Here is a 26,660-nt window from a genome sequence, read left to right as displayed (position 1 = left end):
TCAAGGTGCCTTAGAACGTTTTCATCAAACATTGAAGAACATGATTAGAACTTTTTGTCTTCAATTTGACAGAGACTGGGATGATGGAGTTCACTTTCTACTCTTTGCGGTTCGAGAGGCTGTTCAAGAATCCCTTGGATTTAGTCCCTTTGAGTTGGTATTTGGTCATACTGTAAGGGGACCGTTAAAATTGATTAAGGAAAAGTGGCTTACTGAACATACTGACTTGAATCTTTTAGACTATGTATCTAGATTTAAAGAAAAATTGTATACTGCTTGTCAAATTGCTCAGAAAAACTTTAAAAATGTACAGAACAAGATGAAAATATGGTATGATAAAGCTGCCAGGGACAGAGTTTTTGAGCCTGGTGATAAGGTACTTGTATTTCTGCCTGTCCCTGGACATCCTTTACAGGCTAAATATTGTGGTCCTTATACAATAGAGAATAAAATTAATGATTTGAATTATATTGTAAAAACTCCAGGTCGGCGCAAACAAAATAGAGTGTGTCATATTAATATGTTAAAACCATATTTTGAGCGTACTAATGTACTATGTGATAGTAAACCAGTTGCCACTTTAGGCATGGTTAACTTTGAGAACAATCATGACAAACCAGATGTAATTGAACCAACTTTTAGTTGTAAAACTATGGAAGAGACAGTTAGATTGAAAAATTCAGAAATTTTGTCAAATTTAGATTCAAAACTTGCACATCTGTCTTTTGATCGTAGAGAAGAAATAAAAACTTTGGTATTTTCTTTTAAAAATCTTTTTCCAGATGTGCCAAACAAAACCACTGCTGTTTGTCATGATGTTGATGTCGGAGATGCTTCTCCAATTAAGCAACATCCTTACAGGCTCAATCCACTCAAACTTGAAGTTATGAGAAAAGAAATTAAATATATGCTTGACAATGATATTATTGAGCCGAGTAACAGTGAATGGAGCTCTCCTTGTCTCCTTGTGCCAAAACCAGATAAAACTTTTCGTTTCGTGACTGATTTCAGAAAAGTAAATTCAGTCTCAAAATCTGATTCCTATCCGATTCCAAGAATAGACGATTGTATTGACAATATTGGTCAAGCAAAATTTGTGAGCAAATTTGATTTATTGAAAGGTTATTGGCAAGTTCCATTGACACAGAGAGCTCGTAAAATATCAGCTTTTGTTACACCAGATGGCTTATTTCAATATACTGTAATGCCATTTGGCATGAAAAGTGCTCCAGCTACATTTCAAAGAATGATCAATAATGTTATAAAAGATTTAGACTGTTGTTATGCTTATATTGATGATCTTATTGTATGTAGTGATAGCTGGGAACAGCATTTAAAACAATTGTATGATACTTTTGATAGATTGTCAAAATCAAATTTGACTGTTAATCTTGGTAAAAGTGAATTTTGTCAGGCCACTGTTGATTATTTAGGGCATACAGTTGGCCAAGGTCAAGTAAAACCTATTATGGCTAAAGTGGAAGCTATTTCCAAATTTCCACCTCCTACAAATAGAAAACAACTTATGAGATATTTAGGCATGATTGGATTTTACAGAAAATTTTGTTCAAATTTTGCTACTGTTGTTCAACCATTGACTCATCTTTTACGGAAAGATTCTAAATTTATCTGGAGCAAAAATTGTCAAAAAGCTTTTGAAAATAGCAAATCACTTTTAATTAATAGTCCAGTTCTGATTACTCCAGACTTTGAAAAACAATTTAAACTTGCCGTTGATGCAAGCGATGTAGGAATAGGAGCTGTTTTATACCAAGAGACAAATGATAATGTTGAGAAACCTATATCATATTTTTCTAAGAAATTAGATAAACATCAGAAAAATTATTCAACTATTGAAAAAGAGTGTTTTGCAATGTTGTCAGCACTTCAACATTTTGATGTATATTTGAATCCCACTGTATATCCTATTCTTGTTTATACTGATCATAATCCTCTCACCTTCATGCATAAAATGAGAAACAAGAATCAGAGGTTGACTAGGTGGAGTTTATTGTTACAGGAATATGATGTAATTGTAAAACATATTAAGGGTAAAGATAATGTAATAGCTGATGCTTTATCTAGAGCTTATTAAATCACTTTGTATATATTATGTATTTTTGTTCATATTATTCATGATAAGTTTTTGTTACACTAAAACTTCTTTTAAGGGGGGAGGTGTTATGATATTGTAATTATTATGTTTATTTATGTTGGCCTAATTTGTGTTGTATGGCCTGATAGTTGTTTACCAAATAATCTTATAACTGTGCAGTTTAGGAATCACTGGAACAATCACAGAATGATTGGAACTTTCTAGAATGATCCTTATAAAAGATGCGTAATTTAAACTTCTACGTTATTCCAGAAACTTCCATTGTAACTTTCCAGGATTTTCCACAATGTTCCATTATAGAGTGTTCTAGAATTTTCCATGACAACACTATATATACAGACACTAAAGTTAAACTCTCATAATTAAACTTGGACATAGACATTGATAGACATTAGTATTCACAGCATTTGGATTGACACTTTTATTCTACAAACAACATCATACTGGATTGTGACATTAGTAGTGAACGTAATATTCAAATTGGATTCCGAAAGATTTCCGGATACAGATAAAGATAACAGATTGGACTCATATTTTGACAGTTAAGTTAACAGTAATATTTGTGTAATACCTTTTGTAAACTTTTGTATATTAAATATTGTTAAATTTTACTATTGATTTGTGTCTTTTGTTGGCTACAATTTAAAGGCGATTTCTGGCCGTAACACTAGGCTTATACCTAATCAGTCAGAATGTGATGTTTACGTATCTCAAAATTTAAAAGAAAAAATATGGAATAGAGAATAAATAGATTTGTCATTACTTCTTTATCAAAACTTTATTAGTCAAATTGACAGACCTCAAAATGTTATAAGTTATGATAATGCAGTCGGTTCACTTGTAATCACATCAAACAAAAACAGCAAAGTTAAATCTATTCAAAACATTGAGTCATGGACTGATGCATTTATAAACTATATGAAAATATTTATTCAACGTTTTCCAAATTTAGCTAATGAATTGACCACTTATATGTCAATCATTAGAGGTACACAAGTGTCTTTTGAGAAGATTTATTGTTATGACCAGAAATTTATATTAAGAATGGCAAACAATCCTACAAGATCTTGGTCTTCCATTGATGGCATTTTATGGTACACCGTCATAGCTAATGGAGAACCGGAGGGTAATACAATTCAACAGACAAGTGTAGGTAATCGACCATGCTATGATTACAATTTTAAGGGAGCTTGTCATCGACAAAATTGTTTTACACCCATTTATGTATGAAATGCGGAATGGCCCACCCTTTCGCTGGCTGTCCACAACAAGCAAATAGCAACCAGGCATATGCTCGTGCTCAAAATGCAGCCCGATGCACATATCAAAATACAGTAAGAGTTGCTAGAAATTTTGCACCTAGAACTCAAACACATTTTCAAAGAGCAGCGAATTCGAATCAAGGATTGTCAGAATCTTTAATTAATCCGCTGGACATATGGTGTCTTGGCTTTACTTCGATCAATGTCACAGAATTAAATAAACTCCTTTTCAATTACCCAAATCAACATGATGCAATGATATTATATAAGGGATTTTCTGAAGGTTTTAGGTTAAATAATTTGGACCACGATGTAGGATTGAATCAAAAAATTTACATCCAGTCATCCAAAATCCTTGGGTGGCATGGTAAAAAGTCATGAGTGAAGTAAAAAATGGTCGCATAGCTGGTCCTTTTTTGACTAGACCTATATCTAATCTAAGGTGTTCGCCTATCGGTGTAATTCCTAAGAAAACTGGTGGATTTAGATTGATTACGCACTTATCTTTTCCGCCAAATTTGAGTGAAAATGACTTTATTGATGAAAAGTTTACTACAGTAAAGTATTCGTCTTTCGACAATGCTATTGATTTGATTAAAAGATTGGGGTTCAAATGTGGAAATTGGAAAAAGAACATTAAATCCGCCTTCAGATTGCTAAAAATTTATCCAGGGGACTTTGATCTATTAGGGTTTAAACTTAATGAATATTATTTCATAGATAAATCATTGCCTATGGGGTACTCAGAATCAAATTGCTTATTCGAAAAATTTTCAACTTTTATTCAATGGGCTGTCATGAATGAGTCCAATTCAGATAATCTTGATCATTATTTGGATGATTTTTTATTTGCCGGTAAAAGCAATACTGAGGATTGTAAAAATCTGATGAATAGTTTTGATAGAGTATGTTGTCGTCTTGGAGTCCCAATTGCTCATGAAAAAACAGAAGGCCCAACAACAAAACTTAGTTATTTAGGTTTACTTATAGACACAGAAAAAATGCTAATACAAATTCCGGAGGACAAAGTATTGGAGTTAAAGTCGAAAATTAAATGGGTATTGGGTAGGAAAAAGATCACTTTAAGGGACCTTCAATCTTTGTGTGGGTCATTAGCTTTCTGTGCAAAAGCTCTACCTGCCGGCAGAGCATTTAGCAGACGAATTTATTTGGCAAGTAATCACGCAAAGAAACCGCATCATTATGTCAGAATCACAGAAGGCATGTATCAAGACTTATTGGTATGGGAATTGTTTTTAGACAAATTTAACGGCATTAGTTACATGCTTGACATTGATTGGACTTCAAATTCAGTTTTACAACTATTTACTGACAGCGCTGGTGGTTCAACAAAAGGGTGTGGCTGCTATTTCCAAGGTAAATGGGCTTTTCTTAAATGGCCTGTAGAATGGTCTGGTACTGAAGTTCTCAGGGATATATCATATTTAGAAATGATACCTATTGCACTATCTGTTTATTTATGGGGTAATCTATTTAAAAAAAAGGAAATTTTATTTTATTCGGATAATAATACCGTGGTTGAAATTTTAAATAAGAAGACGTCAAAATCTATACGAATTATGAATCTTGTTAGACACATAGTATATTGGTCGTTATTAGGCAATTTTCACATAAAAGCACAGTTCATTCCTGGTTATACAAATATAATTGCAGATTGTATTTCTCGTAAAAAATTTCAGAAATTCAAAAGTCTGGCTCTGACAGCAGATACACATCCAGCTACAATTCCGTAGGAATTTTGGATCATTTTAGGCCAGAAATAGCAAAGCTATTGGACGCATCGAATTCTCAGAACACATGGAAAACGTAATAATGGACTGACTTCATTTGTTTCATTTAGATTAGAAGAAGGTTTAGGAAATACATGGCCGCCCAGTATTTCGCATTTAGTAAATTATGTTGCTTCTTTATCAAAATTAGGGTATGCTCCTGCAACGGTTAATGTGTACTTTTCAGGTTTAAGCTATTATTTACGAATAAACGAGCTCACAGATTTGACTTCATCGTTCATTATACAAAACATGTTGAAAGGAATGGACAAATTATATGGTGTAGTAGATAGTCGCAAACCTATAACTTTAGAAATATTAGCTCGATTAATAAACTCGTTGCAATTTGTTTGTTCTTCAGTATATGAATGTACGTTATTTAGATCCATGTTTTCGTTAGCATTTTTTGCATGTTTGAGAATTGGTGAAATTACAACTAATAGAAATACGCAACATGTCATTAACAATGACGATGTCAATGTTTCACATCATTCACAATCTGCATATATCACAATTCCATTTTCGAAAACAGACCAAAAAGGTTTATCTACAACATTAACAGTTGAAAGGTTTAATCAAGTAGATATTTGCCCGGTGAGATTGTTATTCAACTTTATTTCAATCAGACACAAAAACAATGGACCACTTTTTTGTCATTTTAACAAAACCGGTGTAACACGATATCAATTTTCTAGTGTACTATGCAAGACCATGACATTTCTTGATTGTAAACCAAATGAGTACAACACGCATTCATTTCGAATAGGTGCAGCTACACATTTTGCTATGAAAGGCCATATTGATGAAGACATTATGACTTTAGGTCGTTGGAAATCTGCATCCTTTAAACGTTATATAAGAATTGAGCTAACCAAATAACTTATAATTTCAGCTTGTCTTAGTAATGAAATATGGATTATTGGTTCTTCAATAATATGCAGTGCTCGTGATCACTCAGAGAACAGACCTTCAGGTAGTAATTTAAGTCTTTTAAAAAATAATAATTGTTTTTTGCGATGGGCAGGCAAATCTGGTATGAAATGGGACGATGTTGTTGGCACCGTTAACAGCATAGTTAATTTATGCAGCAAAATTCCACATGCGTTGATATTGCATTGTGGTGGAAATGACATAGGAAATGTACCATGTGGTTCTCTGCTTTATCACATTAAATTCACAATAGCAATTCTGTCTCAAATGCTCCCAAATTGCTCTCTTATATGGTCAAGCATTCTTCCCAGGCGTTCATGGCGTTACTCAAGCGATGATCATGCCATGGAAGTTACAAGAAAGAGAATAAATAGGGGAGTGAGATCTTATATACTCAAACATGGAGGATACGTTATCAAATATCCAGATTTTGACGACCGTCATCCAGCGCTATATTCTGACGATGGAGTACATCTATCATTTATTGGAAATGATATTTTTTTAATCAAATTCAATCAGCACTTGAAACATTCATAAAGTATCCACATTGTGTTGCATTTCCTCACGATCACCTTTAATTTAAAATAAACATAGTTCATATTGACAATGGATGGAAATACATTTATTTTGTGAAATTTGGTTGTTATATAAATGTTGAATTCGCAATATTTTTTATTATTTTGACTGTTTAAATGTTGTTAAGTTGATTATAGAATTGGAGATAACTGAATTGTCATGGGTAATTTTTGTGGCGGATTATCATTCTGTACTAAAGTCCGAAATATAATTTTGGCGAACTTTACTTCATTTTATGCAGACTATGGATAGCCCAGCTGCTAATTCTGAAATATTGCTGAATGGACCGCCCTTCAGTACACCAGCTTTGGATCGCCCAGCTGTGATACAATGATTTAATTTAGTTCAATCGTCATCAACATTTTATTGATTGACAAATATTTTGGTTGTGTACTGTTGTTGTAACAGTTGTTGTTGTTTTATGAATGAATTTTGATTAAATGTTGCCATGACAATTCAATATCCAAACAAAATCAGTGTTTGTTATTTGTTGTAGTGAAATTCAAATCAAGGCATCAATGGCGTCTGTTCGTCAATTCTGATAATTGGTTAATTTACACCAAGTGATATTTTTGATCAAACGATATATTCAATAAATAGTAGTTACTTGATTGAATGATACGGAATCACGTGTCATATTTAATTTCGATATATTTTTTTTCTTGAAATTGGCAGAAGCAATGAATAACCTTAGCAAATTGAAGCCTCGATCGAACAACCCTAGGCTTACTATTCCCCGGTGAACAACCCCGACAAATTGAAGCATCATTCAAAATACCCTATTATTCAGTGCTGAATAACCCTTGTCGTACTCAATGATCGCGAGATGATTTCCTTTAAAGTGTAACGTCACTTAAGTCAGTTGAACAAAATAAAAATATGGCAGCAGCCAGGTAAGAAGTCCATCAAGTGACGAAGACACAAGATCATACAAGACTTGGCAATTCATCTATAATTGTCGAAGATATCTCTTGTAAACGGCCCTTTTCAGGGCCATCTATATTTTACAGAAATAATCTTCCTTTGTTGTACATACGCGAAATGTCAATAGACGCAAAAGAGTTTGCTAACGTAAGTGTTTTGTCAATCGGTTACATTATTTTACTTTTAAAAGTAACATGTTCGTTCTGTATAATAAAACATGTACGGCCCATTGAGTCGATGAATATCCAAAATGGTCAACCCGAGAAAGGATTACTACCCTTAGGTAAAACCCCTTGTGATATAACCCTTACTCGGGTTGACCATTTTAGATATACACCTCCTCCGCGGGCCATAAGTGTATACTATTGTATGTCTTTACATAAAATATTCTTTAATTCGTTCATTTATTCAAAAAATGTTATGGAAAATCGGCAAAGCAAACAGTCTTATCGAGATGAGAAATATAAGTAGTAATCTGCTCGATCATTTTAACAGACACGCCCTTAAATCAATTCATGACGTAACACATTAAACAATGAATTTCAAATTTGGAAAAGATTTGCCAACTGCTTCGAAATTAATTAATGTTCTTCCAGTGAATTTGAAAGTATCGGTGAAGTCAGTGAATCAGTTGTCTGTCGAATCTTTGTTGCGGTCGTTCTTTTTCAATGATTGAAAAGAGGCAACTAAACAGAATATGTATTTACAATTCAGTACATATTAGCAACTATATCTATGGTGTTGAGGACTTTTCGGGGGAAAAAATGTAAAGCAATCTAATAAGGAGATTGCAACCCATTGTAACCACAAACACACGTGTTTGGCAGCACACTTGTTGAAACTATTTTAGAAAGGAAGTACATGTGCTCCTGTTTTCCTAATTAACGCATGTTACATTTAATAGCTTAGAAAGTGACCAAAAAATGAAATCATTGGATTATCAAAGTAAACATTAATGCCTTCATTTAAAAATTTTAAAATCATGTATGTATGTACTAGATATCATGAGATGATGACATGCTTCCATATCAACTGTGTATAATGTATTGTCAAAAAAGTTATCTCTGACAAAATAGCACTTCTGTGTTATTATCAAATACGAAACATATGAAAATATACACATAAACAACATGAATAACAAAAACAATGCATATTCAATACACTCACGTGGTAAAATAGAATTCACTGCATTCTTTGAAATGTTCTCCTCAAGTCTAGAAGATGTATAATGTTCCGACGAATATGATGGACGAAGACTTTGCAACCTCTATAAAACAATAATTGTGTTGTGTTTATGCGTTTTCCGTAAACATAAAACAAATTTAAAACAAAATAAGTACACATCATAACGTAAACTTTACTTATGAATACATTTTATTCAAACCAACAATTTACCGGTATTTACCTTCATTTTACCTCTTAAACGTAAAATATCTGATAGAGTGCACTGTTAAATGGGTAATAACTGAACGCGACACTGCTTACTTATTTAATGAATGAAAATAATTAATTATGCATTTGATTGCGTATGAGAATACTCTCTTTTGGTTAGTTTTAGGTATGATAAATCCCTGTATAGATACTTTATCAGTACCTATATCAAAGAGTCAACACTAAATTGACCACCATATATGTTTTGACTTTTCTATGTCATTGTGTTGCAATTGATTTACTGAATCTCAAATTACCGATATTTTCCTTGCGTCTTCTTGCTTATTTAACAATTGTTTTCCCTTTCTGAAACTACAGAAATATCGATGTTTGTATTTTTTTTATCATTGACACATTTCATATTAAACGGTTAAAAGTAAAATAGTTTTTGCATCATTGAGATTAACTTTGCACCCTCATTTTTGTATTGAGAAAAATGTTAAGTGTTTTCGTTCATATCAAGAAACTATTCTAAAAGTCATATTCAACATAAAGTTAAATTACACAGGATTCTTAGACACGACGTAGTATCGATAGCCATTGAGAGGCAGTCTGGAATAATTTTTCTAATGCCAGTATCTCAATGTTTGTCATTCTTATTTCTAGTTTTGTTCTTTTTTCTCTTATTAAATTTGGTTTGTGAGTTTCGATTATGGTTTTTGTAACTGTATATACCTGAAATTCTAATCGATACGTCTTTTGGTTTTGTGGGACTTTTGTATTTTCTTGTTCTTGAACGTAACTACAGAAATCATTTACATGAATAGAAGTGTCTGGTACAGTGAACAGTTCTTGTAATGTTTCAAACACAGCCTCGTATTGTTCCTATAAATATAATACTAGAATTATACAATAAATTAAACTGTCAGTCTCAAATTAGTATTAAGAAAAACAATCATTTAATTGTTAAACACTGTAAAAAAACGGTTTGTAAAATGTTTAACTACACTGGACTTGTATCTTGTCTTCCTTAGACTGACCAGTTGCTCTAACAGTTGGAAGAGAAAATCAAATACGTTGTTGAAATTCATTACAAACCAAATAGTTGGCAAATGTTGTGCCAAATACGACTTATGTAATTTATAACTTGTGTGTAATACTATAGTCTTCCTAGTAGTTCGACAGATCATGTAAAAAGTAAATGTAAAGAAAATCAACATTTACATATCATTCCAACACAAGTTAGAAATGCTGACTACGTATACTGTGCTAATGATAAATTAGAAACAAAACGTATACCACTACAAAATTTAGAATATAGCTCCAAATTGATATATATCTGTCAGTCAAAGTATTCCAAGCTGTTTGAAAGCATGTACGTGATTTTTTACATATCAATTGTGTTTTCGTAAAAAAGAATACAACAAGCAGTCAAACACCCAATGTTTCACAACGATTACTACTCTATTTGCTCTGTTTGAAAGATGGTTTTAACAGCTGATCATACATCTGTTTTAATTTGTTTACTTCCAAAAAGATAACTGTTGCATTATTACTTTCATTGTAGTTAATTTAGTCGTCAACATTCACCAAGGGGGTTTCCCGTTTGAATGGTTTCACACTACCAATTTGTGGGACAACGTCATAGCTTACTGTTCGGAGAGAGCCAATGCTCCATGTTGACTTTGACCTATAATGATTTAATAACTATTAAAAATCGTGACTTGGATTGAGAGTTGTCTCATTGGCACTCATCTCACATCTTCCTATATCTATTGATTCATTATTGATATTCTTAATTGGTAAATTGGTTTATGAACTAATAAAGATTTAGGTAATGCATAAAGTAAAATCACAAAAATACTGACCTAAGAGGAAAATCAATTCGGAAAGTCCATAATCACATGGCAAAATCAAAAAAACAAAACGTATCAAAAACGAATGGACAATATTATTGCAACCAAATATACAGTACACACAGGATTGCATTGTACATGTATTTGGAATGAAAAGTTAAGATGTTCTTTTGTATATTCATTTTAATCTTTACTAATGATTTTTAAACTTCATAATATCGTATAAAACTTACAAATGTTTGAATCATATTCATTCTGTCCTTCCGCATAATCTGTACATATTCCTTGACATCAATATAACCAACTGATTTGCCATGCTCGTATAAAGAATCTATTGCAATAAATGTACCCGTTCTGCCAATGCCTGCACTAAAAAACAGAAACATTTTCAAAAATTAAAATTGGTCTACGGTAATAGTGCAAGGAAAACAACGGTATAAAATATATTTTGCAACTTTTTTAGTGCCTATCAGGCGTATTTAGTGGAAAGAGTATTCCTTTTTATACAAATAGTTCAGATAAGTTTTCTTGTTGGATTTTCGGAAGGTTATTGAAAGAAAAAATGTGGTATTAAGGATTACCTTTTCTGTTTCTTAGTTCGAAATTTTTGGCTAGCTGTTTATAACATGGTATTTGTTATTCTAAAAATGGTATCAGATCTTGTACGTCCATTGTACTTCATTTTTTTTATTTTATGTACACAGCAATTGCCTAAAATATTTGTATCTTACCTGCAGTGTACGAGAAGTGGTCCAGACTTGTCACAGCTAATATTCGTGACTGCTCTATAGAAATTCACCAACTTGATACTGTCTGGAACACCATGATCAGGCCATTGGGTAAAATGAAAATGATGAATCCTTCTCCCTTGTTTTTCCTGTCGGAGGAAAACTAATTATTGATACGCTTGTTAGCATATTTAATGCACTGACTTTTTGTAGACAACTTATTATCTTCTTAAACGTTAACGGATGGCGACAAAAATATCACTAGTGCTTTCTTTTTTTTTGGCGTGTTGTCAAAACTTCATCAGAGAAGTTGTATGCACTTTAGAGTTGACCGTGTTCTCAAAAACAGTGTTGTTAATTAACTATGATTTAACGATTGAAGTGAAGGCTATGTATATATTAAAGCAGGTTTTTGATCGACATACCCTAAGTTTAATAATTGCCTGCGTATCAGCATTATTTAATTGACATCAATCAAAACAAAAAGTATATTACCAATTTGTGCTTAACGTTTATCAGCCTGTACATGTAAACAGAGTGCTCCTTTTCTACTTCCATGGTCAATACAAAGTTGCCTACTATCAATGGCTTGTTAGTTGTCTGTGGCCAATACTGGTCACATTTTTTCTGCAAATGTATAGTTAGAAAGTTCGTATAAATAAAGATGTTATTTATTTTTTGATAAAAAAAAATAAGTCAAAAGCATACGACTAAAAAGGAATACGCATTTCGTTCGGGCAACCATTAGCTCGATACTATATTCCTCATCTGGAGATATATCCAGTCTTCAGTTGTTGACAATCACATGCGTCGAAGCCATATTTTTACAAAAAGAAGAAAGCATGTGTGTATCTGACATATACATGTACATGTTGGTAACTTTTGATATTTCAATTGAGAATAGACCAGTACAAATGTGTTAAAACCAATCTAGTACGGTCAAACATACTGTCTAGTCCCTGAAACCAACGATTTGTATTTATACTGAAAAGGAAAGAATCGTCGTTCTCAAACTACATTCTCAATGACATTTCGGTGTACAGTCAATTAATGATTTCCTTTTAAGATTTGATATCAAAACAATGACAGTTTTTAGATTTTGTTAAGACAATCATGCAACTCATGTGTAATTCATAACAGTATTTAGTTGGACAATTTTAGCAGTTTTCGTGTTTGCCAGGCAGTAACTTTCTGTGTGACAATACTTTCATATTGTACCGTTTGTCCTTATGGATCATGAAAGTTATAAAGTCAGAACTTTAAAGCGGTTTACTTTTTACGACATTGTTTTTTTACTGCTACATAATTATTTGAAATAACTAAAAATAAACAATCTTTCAATTCTCTGAATTCATTTTAGAAACTCAAATGTTCAACAATTTTATGATGTCATATACTTTTCCTTCTTCTTCAAGTTGAGTAACCATCACTATTTTCCCAACATTTTCCTGCCATATCATATGCCAGAAATCTCTCACAGTATTTCTTTTTGGACCTGAAATCATGAAATAAACAAGCAAAACAGACAATGAAGGACATTTGCACCTGTAGTTCAATTTGTAATCTGTTTTTCTCTTTGAACATTATAATTATGCACAATATAAATGAACAAGTTTTGTAAGTTATTATCTATTTGTGTACTGTGCCATAAAAAAAAATCATTATCTGAATCTGTTTAATGTATTTATTTCACAGTCAATGTGTACTGGCAGTATAAATTCTTAATTCGGTATAAGAATGCATCAATCTAACAAGCATCTGAGACTGTTGAGCATGGCATTGCGAAATTGCTCCGAATGCAATGTAAAAAATCAAGAGTTGTGTCATTTTTAATTCGATATAAGCATAGAGTTACACGAGATACTGTCAAATAAGAAAATAATTAAATCTTTCAGCTACTCGGGATATATGTCATTAATTGATCAAATAAAACAATTTAGATTAATTTTACTGGAAAGCCATTTTACTGATTTCGAATACTTATATTTTAACACACTAGGATACATTTTTCTTTCCGCTCAGATTCTGTTGAGTAAAGGGAAAGAACCGTGTTCAGCAATTCCAGTAATGGTTAGCGTTATACATGGTTATATAACGATATTTAATAGAACAACAGACTTATGAAAAGTCTTTAATGCATAGACCATAGCAGAGAGAATTTTTACTGAAATGATTATCTCGTTAAAGTTCGATTGGTAATAGGGGTTTATAGCATCGGTATGAGTGTGTACTAACTCATGTAACAGATACTTTATTTGTGCTTGACTTCATCTATTACCATTTATCTCGGTGAAATGTTTAATATTGTTTTGGAATTCGATTTTATTTTCTGGTTGCTTTGATTCGAACGCCATTGTTGAGTGTCTTCAGTAGTATTTTATTCTTTTTCATTTGCATTGTTTTCTGTGGGACTACTTTGGCACTGTTCGTAAAAATAAGAGATCAAAAAGTAACGCATTCAATTCATATTAAAGAAGGCAGTGGAATTCATTCATCGTCCTTGAGTCATTGCAAAAGCTATAACAAAAACATTTCATGATAGCAGTTTATCTAATTCAAATTAATAACTATGCTTTTTAGTACGTATTTTGAGTAAATTTATAACCGTTATGATGACACGTAAAAATTTAATTGTGTTAAGAAAAGTCTGAACCGTAGTACACCATAACCAGTGTTGTTCCATCACAGAAAAGTAATATGTTCTTAAATATACAAACCTTGAGTAGCAATGTACGCCTTTTCTTTATAGTAGCTCTGCAATTTGAAATATTCAAATATTATATCAAATCACTTCAAAAAAATAACGCTTCATAACTAATTATTCACAAAATGAAGCGCTTTATAACTTAGTACATGTGTTTAAAGAAGGTAAACAAATTTAAGATAAATAATCAACAATTATTCACTGAACTAGTTCACATCTTTGTTTAGGGGCCAGCTGAACCCCTCCTCCGGGTGCGGGATTTAATCGCTGTGTTGAGGACCAATTGCTAAGATTAGGCTTCATTCTACTTTTTGAACAGCGTGTTGTCTCTCTGACACATTCCCCATTCCCGTTTTTAATTTTGACTATAAAGGTTTATGGGGATTTGGTATAATTACCAATTTGACAACTCCCCATCCAAGTCATACTTTGTAAAATGTAAATCGTCATAGTTTAGCGTACGGCCTACAACACGGAGGCATCGCTCACACCGAACAGCAAATTATAAAGGGCACAAAAACGACTAGTGAACAACCAATCTAACAAGAAAACTAATGGCTTAATCTCTATAAAAACACAACCACATTAACAATAGTTATTAAAGCTATACCAGGCTTATTATTTAATACGCCAGACGCGCGTTTCGTCTACATAAGACTCACAAGTTACGCTCAGATCAAAATTGTTATAAAGCCAAACAAGTACCACGTTGATGAGCATTAGGGACCCAAAATTCCAAAATGTTATGCAAAATACGGCTAAGGTAATCTATGCCTGGAATAAGAAAATCCTTAGTATTTTGAAATATTCATACTTTTGTGAACAGGATTTTTATAAAAATGACCATATAATTGATAATTATGTCAACAGCAAAGTGGGCTGGTAATACACGAGAACAACTAAACAACAGTTTCCTGACTTAGAACAGGTGAAAACCAATGCAGCGGGTAAGACGGTTTTAAAAGAAACTCGTCCTTCATTCTGACCTAAAATAATAGTGTAACATCACAACATAAAAGGAAACATTATGAAACAGCATGAGCAATCACTTACCTCAATCAAAAGACTTAACAAAAATAAGTAAACATACACTGAAGGAATAAATTTCATGTATGACACAATGTGAATAAAAAAATAATAAAAAGAGTCAGAGTGAGAGGTAAGATAAAATCAGAAACTATGACCTTGGACGAAATGCCATTGAATAAAATAACTTACAATGGATTTATTTTTTTAATTGTTAAGAGTACAAAGAGTATAGAATTGCTTTTTATAAAATAAATAGATTTTAAGTTCATAGTACATGAAATCCGAATACAGAAGTGAAAAGTTTTCGTCATACTAAATACTAACAGTATCAAACCTGGTATATATTAAAAATAGTGAAATGAAATATTACACAAAATGTTGAATATGTTGAATAACAAAATAGCATTACAAACTGATCAACAGGTCAAATTAACACGAAAGAACGATTTGAGAGTACTCACATTTACTGAAAGCTAGTTCAAAGCAAAAACAAATAAATAGTAAAAAATCATGCACTTCATATAAAATCTAAATTGTTATTCCAATCTGTATCTATAGCTATAATTAGGAACTTACGTCGATGTAATTTGCATTTATGTAATCATATGTTGTATCTCCTTTCAAAACTACTCTGGAGTGGTCATCTGAAATGAAATAATAGATTTATTGTTATATCGATACGAATTTTTTTACTAGCATAAATTATATATATTTGTAAATGGTAGCAACAATAAAAAATATAAAACAAAATTAATAATCCATAGTTATATTTAGCATGTTTAGCCAAAAGAGCGAAGTTGTCAAAGTTAGACCGTTTAAGCTATCTCAAGTCTTCTTTGTTTCTCAGTGTATTCGTTTTTTCAAAACTACGGACCGATATAATTTCAAAGTACAAAATGTATACACAACTTTAAATTGAAGTATGATCCGTACTATATAAATGATTGTAAATATATTTTGCACTTACATGGCCATGTCGTCAAAAATCGATTTTTAGCTTTATTTTCTTCTTTTGATCCCTCAACATGAGCATGAATTAGACCTTTTGGGAACATCTGTAAAACATAAAATACTGCGATATATGGAGGAATCACAATTGATCTATTCATATTTATCTAATTTTGTACAAAATCATAGTGTACAGTTTTACATCAATTCAATTCAATATTCGGTACGTGAGTTGTTGTCTAATAGTCCGTTTCTATGTATGTTGCATTTGCATTGTTCCGTTGTTTTCCACATAAAGTTGATGTGTTTATCTCGATTAAAGTTTGTAACCCAAATCTGTTATCTCACAATCGATTTTTAAGACTTTTGAACAGCGGTATACAACTTTTTTCCTTTAATTAGACATTCATGGAGTTTCAAAAGGCTCCGCTTTCTCCGTTATGATTTGTTGAATGTAGAACTACGTTACTTTGCCGGATAAGATTAAACCAGAAATCCTTGTGGGGATTGCGATAGCCTTTTTTTCCAAGTAGCTCTGTGGTATATCTTTAAAATGTTAGAAGGCAGATATATCAATACAAATGTTGAGCTTAGTATTAAAAATGTCAAAAAATAATTTTGACCGAAATGTATGTATATGTGTATCAAGATATCAATTATGGTGTCTTGAATTCTACTATACCAACCCCATATTCCTTTTCAAAGCCATGATCTTTACGCTTTTCATTTATCACGTATGACAGGTCCTCAATTTGAATTTTGTGCTGACATATATCATCTTCTGAAATGACATTGCCATATACATTGACATTTCCCTCTTCCTCCTCATCAGGTAAATCATAAGAACTTATATCACGTGTTCGGATTTTTCTATCATGCTTTTCTTCAAACGATAGTTGTATATTTTCTGAACTTGCAAAGTCGCCTGTCACGTTTTCATACATTGCACTTTGATCAGTTAACGCTGAACGAGTCTTTTTGTCTGAAAATTGAGAAACACTGTAGCTAGATTTGTTTAGAGACACAGTTCTTCAATAAATAAATGAAAAAGATTCTTTATAATTTCATGCAAATAATATTCTGTTATAATTTTTATATGATTTGCATTATAGGAAATACGTTGATATGATTGGTCGAGAGGTCTTCCGGTAGTTGATCTTGACGTTGGTTATTTTTCGATAGATGACGTTGACCGAACTTCTTTTCGTTACCAATGTAAACAAGATGGCGGCATTAATAACACCGACGTTAACAAACAAAATTTTCACTACACGTCAATCGTTAAATAAAATAATAAACACAAAAACATTCGTTTGAATGATAATAAGAGTTTTTGCAATTTATTTTTTATCAGATAAAAAATTTTCATTGAGTACATATTTTTGCGTTAAACAACAAATATATTCATACGCCAGGCCTATTGAAGACATAAATATACAATTTACTACTTTTAGTTGTTTGTGAGTGAATTGGTAGAGTTTATACACCAATAACTTCCTTTAAAAAGGCGTTAACCCTATAATGTTTTCGCAGGTATTGTAATTTTGTTTAACGTTGCCGCATTCACTAAATTAGTAAATGTAAAAACAATAGCTTTGTTACTCACAAATTTGTATTTTGTAAGGTTCCGTACGTTCTCTAGTTTCTTTGCGAATTCATATATATCCCACTTCAAATTTCCGTTAATTTTTTAAGAGAATAATGGCATGAATGCATAGTTTTGCTTTAAAAAAAAACATAGATATACTGTAAGCAGTCACAGATTAAAAAGTACTTATTTCATCGTATTGTTAATATTACAAAATATACATTGTAGTTTACTGCAGCTATACGAAAATATTGCCTGACAAGATTTTGAGGAGTTAAAAATATTAATAGTAAAACGAGTAAACGTTTAACCCTTCATCATGTTAATCATTTAATATCGAAGAAAAAACAACATAAAAAGATTGAAAACAAATAGGTACTCACTCTCTTCCATGTTGGGATGATTTCTGTGTTTTTGCGATCTAGAGAACCGTCTGAAATACATGAAAGAAAATTTTAATCCATTGATAAAATTGATGTAGTAATTTTCTGTTAATTCAATATTCACAAATTTAAGGAGTATTCGAACCTTCAAGATTGTTCTATCCATATGAAAAGTTTAACTTTTTCGAAATTTGTGTTTTAAGCTAAAGCACAGCACAACTAAAATAGACAAAACGCGTGTCAGACTTTTTTAAAAATAAGAAATATCATTCAATGACTATTGTTATTAATGTGTATGATATTCACATTAAATGATAATAAGATTATATACGAGTAATTAAAAGAAGTGTATAAAATGGTAGAGTACGGAGATAGTGCGGCGAAAAAAGTGTGTGCTCCCATGTTTCTGTGAACCCCCTATGTAATAAATAAATGGTCTATCAATAATGAGAATATCATCCTTAGAGGAAATCTACTGAAACCAATAAATACCTGTAAACGATAAACAAAATGATAGCAAGAATCACCATGAATATTGCAGCACAAACTCCTCCTATAATGAGCGTAACAGGTCCTGGTCCTTCTATAGACTGAAATTCTATAAATATAACATCATGTTAGTAACGGATAATGTTTTGTCAGGATTTCGTTTAGAAACTAAATTAATATTTCTTTCAAAACTGATTCCAATGTTAATAATATAATACTGATTTGTACTTATTTACAAAAAATCCATTTTACGATAAATTTGCATATATCAATTTTCAAACATCTTCCCTGTTATTACCTGCTTGCTTGCTTCCATAAGTACAATTCCCTTCATATATTTCACAGGACGTGTTTAAGCAATTGTTACAGTAACCAATACAATTGTAGCCAAAATATCCTTCGCTGCATTCTAAAATAAAAAGAAAGAGAAGAATGGATTTTTAATACACAAAACGGAATACGTACATGTAAACAGCAATTGTTATACTAAACCCATATTTTGTTTTGGAATCAATCAAATTATTTAAAGTTAATCTTTCTAGTTTCTGAATATCTAGGAAGTTGTGAAAACACAAAACCGCTCACTTTTTATGGTAAAGAAGTATGTACACTGTGTTTTACTCACCTTTATTACAAGATTCACCAGACCATCCTTTGTCACATTTCCCGCCAGGGCACATTCCCGTAGATTTATTACAAGGCTCTGAGAGACAGTTGCACTTTTTTGCACAATTTTCACCATAGAACCAATTAGCACATGCTGGAATTTATATTTCACACAATTAGATATTGATATAGTTGTATCTATCGTTAGACTGATTTTTGGGTTAAAATATTGAATGTTTTATTAATAGTAGATAATATAAGAGCTACACTATGTAATAGGAATATAAATTAAATGTAAAAAGGTCAGAAACGTTAATAAAACATAGGTATAACTAGCTTAAGCAATTAAAAGGTAAATGAGTAATAAACGATTTCATTGTATATATGAATCTGGTTTTTTCCTAGTTAAAACACATATAAGATAGCAGTAGCTATTTATGTTCCATTTTGCTCGTACAGCACTTTTTTGCTCAAACATGAATACATTTTTTTGTAATTTAAATATTCAACATGGCTTTATACATTCAGATATCATCGTACTTCAACTTTGTTATATGTAATTTAAATCGTGATCAATGTTGATCCAAACATTTAAACTGCAAATTGCTGAGCAGATAAAACTCTCGAGGAAAAAATTATCATCATTACGTTGTGAAATCTACCCGGAAATTTGTGTTTAATTATAGTCAACTGTGTAAAAATGTTAATATCAGTGAAAATACACCTACTTCATGTAATTGTAGTATCTCCGAATATATTTATGGACCCATTTCCCATGTTATGACAGGAGATCTTAACATCGTTCAAGACCGAGAGTTAAAATCATTCCTCAGTAAAGGACCTAAATATCGCCCCCCCCCCCCGTCAATTATTAATTGGAATGAGTGTCGTAATATCATCCACGACTCACTCCATACTTACTGTATGAAATGGATAAAACGGGAAAAACCTGACAAAAAATCTTTGGACTCTTTTTTTAATTCAGTAATGAAGATAATTGATATACGTATTCAACATTTTAAAGAACATTTTACTATTAACAATAACCACAAAAAAACCTATTTCTCGTATCAAACATAAACTAAAAGAACTAGCCAAGAAATTTGTTTTTGTCCCGGCCGATAAATCTGTTAATAATATTATTATTGTTTGACGTAAATTTTACATTGAGGTTCTGAAAAAAGATATCACCAATTCACCAACATTCCAACTAACTCCATTTTCAGAAAACGACATCTGTAACAAACATAAACTTTTAGCTACCGCTTTACAAGCAGAGCCAAATACAATGAAAGTCCCAACTATGTACTGGCTTCCGAAGCTACACAAAACACCTTACAAACATAGATTTATGTCGTCGTCAAGCCATTGTTCCACTACTAAATTGTCTATTATTCTTACCAGCACACTTGGTACAATTAAAAACCTAATAATAAATTGTTCAAATAAGGCCTTCGAAAATAGTGGAATTAATTACTTTTGGAGTGTCAAGAACTCGTTGGAAGTACTTGATAAACTGCATGCTTATATTGGTGATTTTGAATCTGTTCAAAGTTTTGATTTTTCTACCCTGTATACCACATTGCCTCACATCCTCATTAAGAAAAAAACCACACACCTAATTAAATTGGCATTTAAAAAGTCAGAGTGTGAATATATATGTTCAAACTCTTTTAGGTCATATTTAAGTAGCAATAAACAAAACAACTATGTCAATTGGACTTGCTTTGATACTATATATGCCCTTGAATTTTTACTAGATAACATTTTTGTTCGATTTGGGGATTCCTTATATCGTCAGATTATCGGAATTCAAATGGGGACTAACTGTGCACCACTTATTACGGACCTGTTTTTGTATTGCTATGAGTTACAATTTATGACAAAAATAAGCAAAGACCCATCGAAACAACATCTGATAAACAAATTTAATAATACTTTTACATATTTGGATGATATTTAGGCTCTCAATAATGACGACTTCAGTATGTATATTAAAGAAATTTATCCTGTTGAACTTACTTTATATAAAGCTAATACTAACAATGACCACTACACTTTCCTCGATCTTGATATCTATATCACTAACGGAAAGCTGAATACTAAAATTTATGATAAAAGAGATGATTTTTCATTTCCTATCGTTAATTATCCATTTTTAGATGTCGACGTTCCCTTGTCACAATCTTACGGTATTTATATATCTCAACTTGTACGATTCGCTCGTGTATGTAACAATGTTTTAGATTTTAACGAGAGAAATTTATGTATTACTGAAAAATTATTACACCAGGGTTTTCGATATCACAAACTAGTTAAAACATTTACTAAATTTTACCATCGGTATAAGGACATCATTATACAAATATAGCCTTTGTATGAGGTCGATACAGGGATATATTGACCTGAAAGAAGTATATTGACTGAGGACGAAGTCCGAGGTCGATATACTTCTTTGGGTCGATATATCCTGTATTGACCTCATACAAAGGCTATATTTGTTATATTATTAATTTCCTACCATGTTTGTATCAAAATCGTCATTTAGGTTTGTTGGAACTTTATAGATATTACATTTTCTCCTTGACAATAACAACATATTAGCTGTTATTTCATTTTTTTTTTTTGGACATCTTATGTATTTGAAGACTTGTTTTCGTCAAATAATCGATCACAGATAACATTTGTTTCAAAACGTTAAACAATATCCTGAAATTCATTACATGACGTTGAGACTACTTTAACAGTTATAGTAGTCTCAGCATGACGTCACAAAGTATATCGGTTTTTAGATATTCTAAAAATAACCGTGCAATATGCTTTTTGCCGGTCAATATGCATTTTGCTATCCGCCGTTTTTTCTCTACCTTCGAAAATATAGTTTAACATGTGACTATCCCTTGACGAATCAAATTTGTTAAAATATACGAATTAATAATATTCGTAAATATAGCTCAACATGCAGACTTCTCATACGTTCAGGTATTTCACATCCAATTTTTTATGGAAATATTCTTTATAAAGCACAAAGGTGTCAGTATTCACCTCAAAAACTTACAAAACCTTTGAATAGACTTATTAAGAAGGGATATAGTTACGATACTGTTGTCAGGTCATTAAAGATTGCATATTTTGGCGTTAATATTGATTCACTTATAGGGTCTTTGCATCGGAACTAAACACATTTATTCAAAAACCAGTTGTTGGCATGACATGGGTTATGTTCTTCTCATATATGTTATGATGGTATGATACTTAACCCCTAACGGGAAGGATTGTGCCTGATGTTCATATGATGAAATCATAATCTTTCAGTCAGTTCAATTGAAGTCTGGAGCTGGCATGTCAGTTAACTGCTAGTATTCTGTTGTTATTTATGTATTATTGTCATTTTGTTTATTTTCTTTGGTTACATCTTCTGACATCAGACTCGAACTTCTCTAGAACTGAATCTTAATGTGCGTATTGTTATGCGTTTACTTTTCTACATTGGCTAGAGGTATAGGGGGAGGGTTGAGATCTCACAAACATGTTTAACCCCGCCGCATTTTTGCGCCTGTCCCAAGTCAGGAGCCTCTGGCCTTTGTTAGTCTTGTGTTATTTTAATTTTAGTTTCTTGTGTACAATTTGGAAATTAGTATGGCGTTCATTATCACTGAACTAGTATATATTTGTTTAGGGCCCAGCTGAAGGACGCCTCCGGGTGCGGGAATTTCTCGCTACATTGAAGACCTGTTGGTGACCTTCTGCTGTTGTTTTTTTTCTATGGTCGGGTTGTTGTCTCTTTGGCACATTCCCCATTTCCATTCTCAATTTTATTAAATATTCCAAAACTTTCAGTCTAGTCATATCTCAATCTCAACCTTTCGTTTAAAAAGAAGATAAATAATGATGAAAAAAATGACAATAATCTTTTAAATTCCATCAAGTACTTATGAAACTTTAAACTGTTTTTGGGACAGGAGGCTTGTATTAAAATACATACATTGATTACATTTAGGGTAGTTTATGTACCCTGGTTTACATTTGTCCCTCACATTGCAGAAGCCGTCTACACGGTCACACGTGTTCGATATGCAACCATCACATGACTGTGAACAATTTCTACCAAAATAACCAGGACTGCATTCTAAAATTTCAATACATAATTATAAGAACAATTAAATTTAAAATGATAATGATGATGATGATGATAATGATAATGATGATGATGATGATGAAGTTACTGTTGGTAAGCAAATAAATTCATCATAGATACCAGGACTAAATTTTGTATATACGCCAGACGCGCGTTTCGTCTACAAAAGACTCATCAGTGACGCTCGAATCCAAAAAAAAAAAAAAAAAAAAAAGTACAAAGTTGAAGAGCATTGAGATCCAAAATTCCTAAAAGTGTTGCCAAATACAGCTAAGGTAATCTTTGCCTGAGGTAGAAAAGCCTTATTATTTCAAAAACTTCAAAAACGCATTATGTTTGTTGAATGACACATGTATATATGATATTATGTACATACACTTATGATATCTAATTGTATAAATTTAAACAAAGATATGTTAAATTATATTTTACTATGATGGCTAACGTTTGTTCTAAAAACATTTGGTCTTAACTTAATATGAGGATATTGTTTCCAGACATACATGATGTGTGGACCACTCTTTTATAGTTCTAACAAACAACAATATGTATCTTACCGGTAAAGCAGTTAGTATCTTTCCATCCTTTTTTACATCCTCCATTACATTTCCCCGTCACATGGTCACAAGGAAGCAAGAAACAGTGCTGTGAACATACGTGCATACATTGGTTTCCAAAATTACCTTCCTTACAGGCTAAAACAACATTAATAAGTGATTGACACACAGATACTTGTAAACTGACTACAACACTTTCTTTCGCCTTTACTTTTTCGACACACTATCAATGACGTGTGTTCTTTGGCTAAACGAGTTGATTAGCGAGTTACATCACATTGTTTATATTATCATACCCATTTAACATTTTCTATTTTTCATATGTTGTTTTTACATCAGTTATTTGTATATTAAAGTAAATGATTACAACATTTCTGAAAATAGGTATTTAGTTCAAATATTATTGTCTGATACGTATAATATGCTTACGTTCGTTGCACCTTTCACCAAACCAGCCATCAACACAACCATGTGTGCAGTTTCCATTAACTAAATTACAAGATCCTGATATGCAGTTTTCTGAACAATTCATTTCACAGTTTACTCCATACTTTCTTAAAGGACAACCTATAAAGGGAATTTAAAACAGCATTTGTTATAATAAGAATTACATTAATTTACACATGTTTTTTCTGATCTAATAAATACATTAGATGACAAAATGAATGCGCCTTACTGCTGGCAATAAAGTATGCGAATTGATCATGAATGCAGTTTATAATAAACTAAGATAAATAAGAACGTACAGCACTTTAAAAATCAGTGGGAAAAGGCTGAAGTCATAAGATGGACAAAAATACAAGTAGACGTGGCCGGGTACTTGTACATCCAAACAACAAAAAGACACTAGGTACAGATCTTAGTTTAGTATTATCTTAGAAAATACTAAACTAAGATATGTACCTAGTGTCTCCCAACAACAGCTAAGATCTGTACCTAGTGTCTTTTTGTTGTTGAGATGTACAGATCTTTGTTTAGTATGATCTAGGCCGGGTACTTGTACATCCCAACAACAAAAAGCCACTAGGTACATATCTTAGTTTCGTATTATCTAGGCCGTGTACTTGTACCTAGTGTCGTTTTGTTGTTGGGATGTACAAGTACCCGGCCACGTCCACTTGTATTTTTGTCCATCTTATGACTTAAGCCTTTTTCAACTGATTTTTAAAGTTTGTTCTTATGTTGTACTGTTAAACCACTATCCCAGTTAAATAGAGGGTTGGGATCCCACTATCATGTTTAAACCCTCCATATTATGTATGTATGTGCTTGTCCCAAGTTAGGAGCCTATAATTCAGTGGTTGTCATTTTTTTATGTGTAATATATTTTTTTTTTCGTTTATTTTTTGTACATATCTAAGGTCGTTAGTTTTTTCGTTTGAATTGTTTTACATTTTCATTTCGGGGGCTTTTACCGCTGACTTTGCGGTATGGGCTTTGCTCATTTTTGAAGGCCGTACGGTGACTTATAGTTGTTAAATTCTGTGTCATTTTTGTCTCTTGTGGAGAGTTGTCTCATTGGCAAAGGCGATTTTCTTTTTTTATAAGTTAGAGAAGAACTATTTAATTTTAAAGAAGAGAATGGGGTTATTGTATTTGGATTTTATCCTGAATGTATTGTTCGTACCATCAAGATGATACAATAATCCATTTGTTATTTTTAGCGTCAAATGGGAATATATTTTAAGGATTTAATGAACAAATTATACGAAAGGTAGTTGACAGGTACTTACCACCAATTTCTATTTCGCACAAATATACTTCGGATGTTCCACTTATAGAACTTATAGTAGGCGGTACATATATAACATATCTGCATACAGCAGACACGTGAATATCTGTCGTCGGACGTTCGCCATGATATAATACTATTGCGTCTTTCCAGTCGTCACTTCTGTTTGTACAACGAACTGAATGGGTACCAACGTTAAGTGATGCAGAACCTGTGTTCATAAAGTTAATACACATCAATTTAATGTAGTTTTATTCTCAAATATGAAATATACTTTAACTTGCAAATCACAAGACTACTAAGGACACTTTTACAAATACACGCAGAAGTTTAGGAAAAGAAATTAAAGGTTTTGATACATATTTATATAACATTATATTTTACCTCCATCATGTTCATCAAAAACACAAAAAAAAACCAATATATTGTAAAGTCAAAAATACATAGAAACCAAAACAGTTGAAAAGGTATCTGACAGAATAGGACCTATAGAAATGATAGCAATATCTATCTCAGGTCAGTTTAAACCTTTTAAATGATTTGTAAACTTATAAACTTAATATCATCTGACAGTAACAAATTACGTAAATTTAAACAACATCAACAATAAAATTTATTTCACATGTAATGATTGTTAAATTTGGTAACATCTCTAAATTGAGAGTTTACTCATAATTAGTTACATTACCACCGTAATTTTGTGTCACTGACGAGTTGAAGTAACACTTTAACAACGTATGCCATTAGTAGAGCTAGAACTGTTGATACTTCTCCCAAAAAAAATGATTTTAACACGGATGTTCGTGGTGTTGGGTTGCTCAATATTTCTGTTTTTGTCCTATGTTTTGTGGTTTATTTGTTTTTATGTTTACTTATTTTTTTCTTGCCTTTTCCCATAAATCCTAAGATGCAATACATGTTATTTTCCAAGTA

General features: G+C 31.9%; 1 protein-coding gene across 1 annotated transcript in view; it reads right to left on the bottom strand.

Moving 5' to 3' along the window:
- The window catches only part of LOC143083002 (uncharacterized), a 62,638-nt gene that overhangs the window by 14,044 nt on the left and 21,934 nt on the right, over positions 1-26,660 (bottom strand). The window contains exons 7-24 of the mRNA XM_076259100.1: positions 25,729-25,938; positions 24,425-24,562; positions 23,996-24,133; positions 23,286-23,429; positions 19,320-19,454; positions 18,993-19,103; positions 18,698-18,803; positions 18,206-18,255; positions 16,921-17,216; positions 16,254-16,341; positions 15,863-15,930; positions 14,271-14,307; positions 12,951-13,048; positions 12,049-12,180; positions 11,557-11,702; positions 11,059-11,194; positions 9,705-9,854; positions 8,766-8,865 (exon numbers count right to left, since the gene is read on the bottom strand). Of these exons, the coding sequence (XP_076115215.1) occupies positions 8,766-8,865; positions 9,705-9,854; positions 11,059-11,194; positions 11,557-11,702; positions 12,049-12,180; positions 12,951-13,048; positions 14,271-14,307; positions 15,863-15,930; positions 16,254-16,341; positions 16,921-17,216; positions 18,206-18,255; positions 18,698-18,803; positions 18,993-19,103; positions 19,320-19,454; positions 23,286-23,429; positions 23,996-24,133; positions 24,425-24,562; positions 25,729-25,938 (2,283 nt within the window). The remainder of the gene's footprint in view (positions 1-8,765; positions 8,866-9,704; positions 9,855-11,058; positions 11,195-11,556; positions 11,703-12,048; positions 12,181-12,950; positions 13,049-14,270; positions 14,308-15,862; positions 15,931-16,253; positions 16,342-16,920; positions 17,217-18,205; positions 18,256-18,697; positions 18,804-18,992; positions 19,104-19,319; positions 19,455-23,285; positions 23,430-23,995; positions 24,134-24,424; positions 24,563-25,728; positions 25,939-26,660) is intronic.

Source organism: Mytilus galloprovincialis, chromosome 1, assembly GCF_965363235.1.
Source record: "Mytilus galloprovincialis chromosome 1, xbMytGall1.hap1.1, whole genome shotgun sequence".
Lineage (NCBI taxonomy): Eukaryota > Metazoa > Mollusca > Bivalvia > Mytilida > Mytilidae > Mytilus > Mytilus galloprovincialis.
The sequence above is the reverse complement of the archived record's forward strand: the minus strand, read 5'-3'. Positions and strand labels throughout refer to the sequence as shown.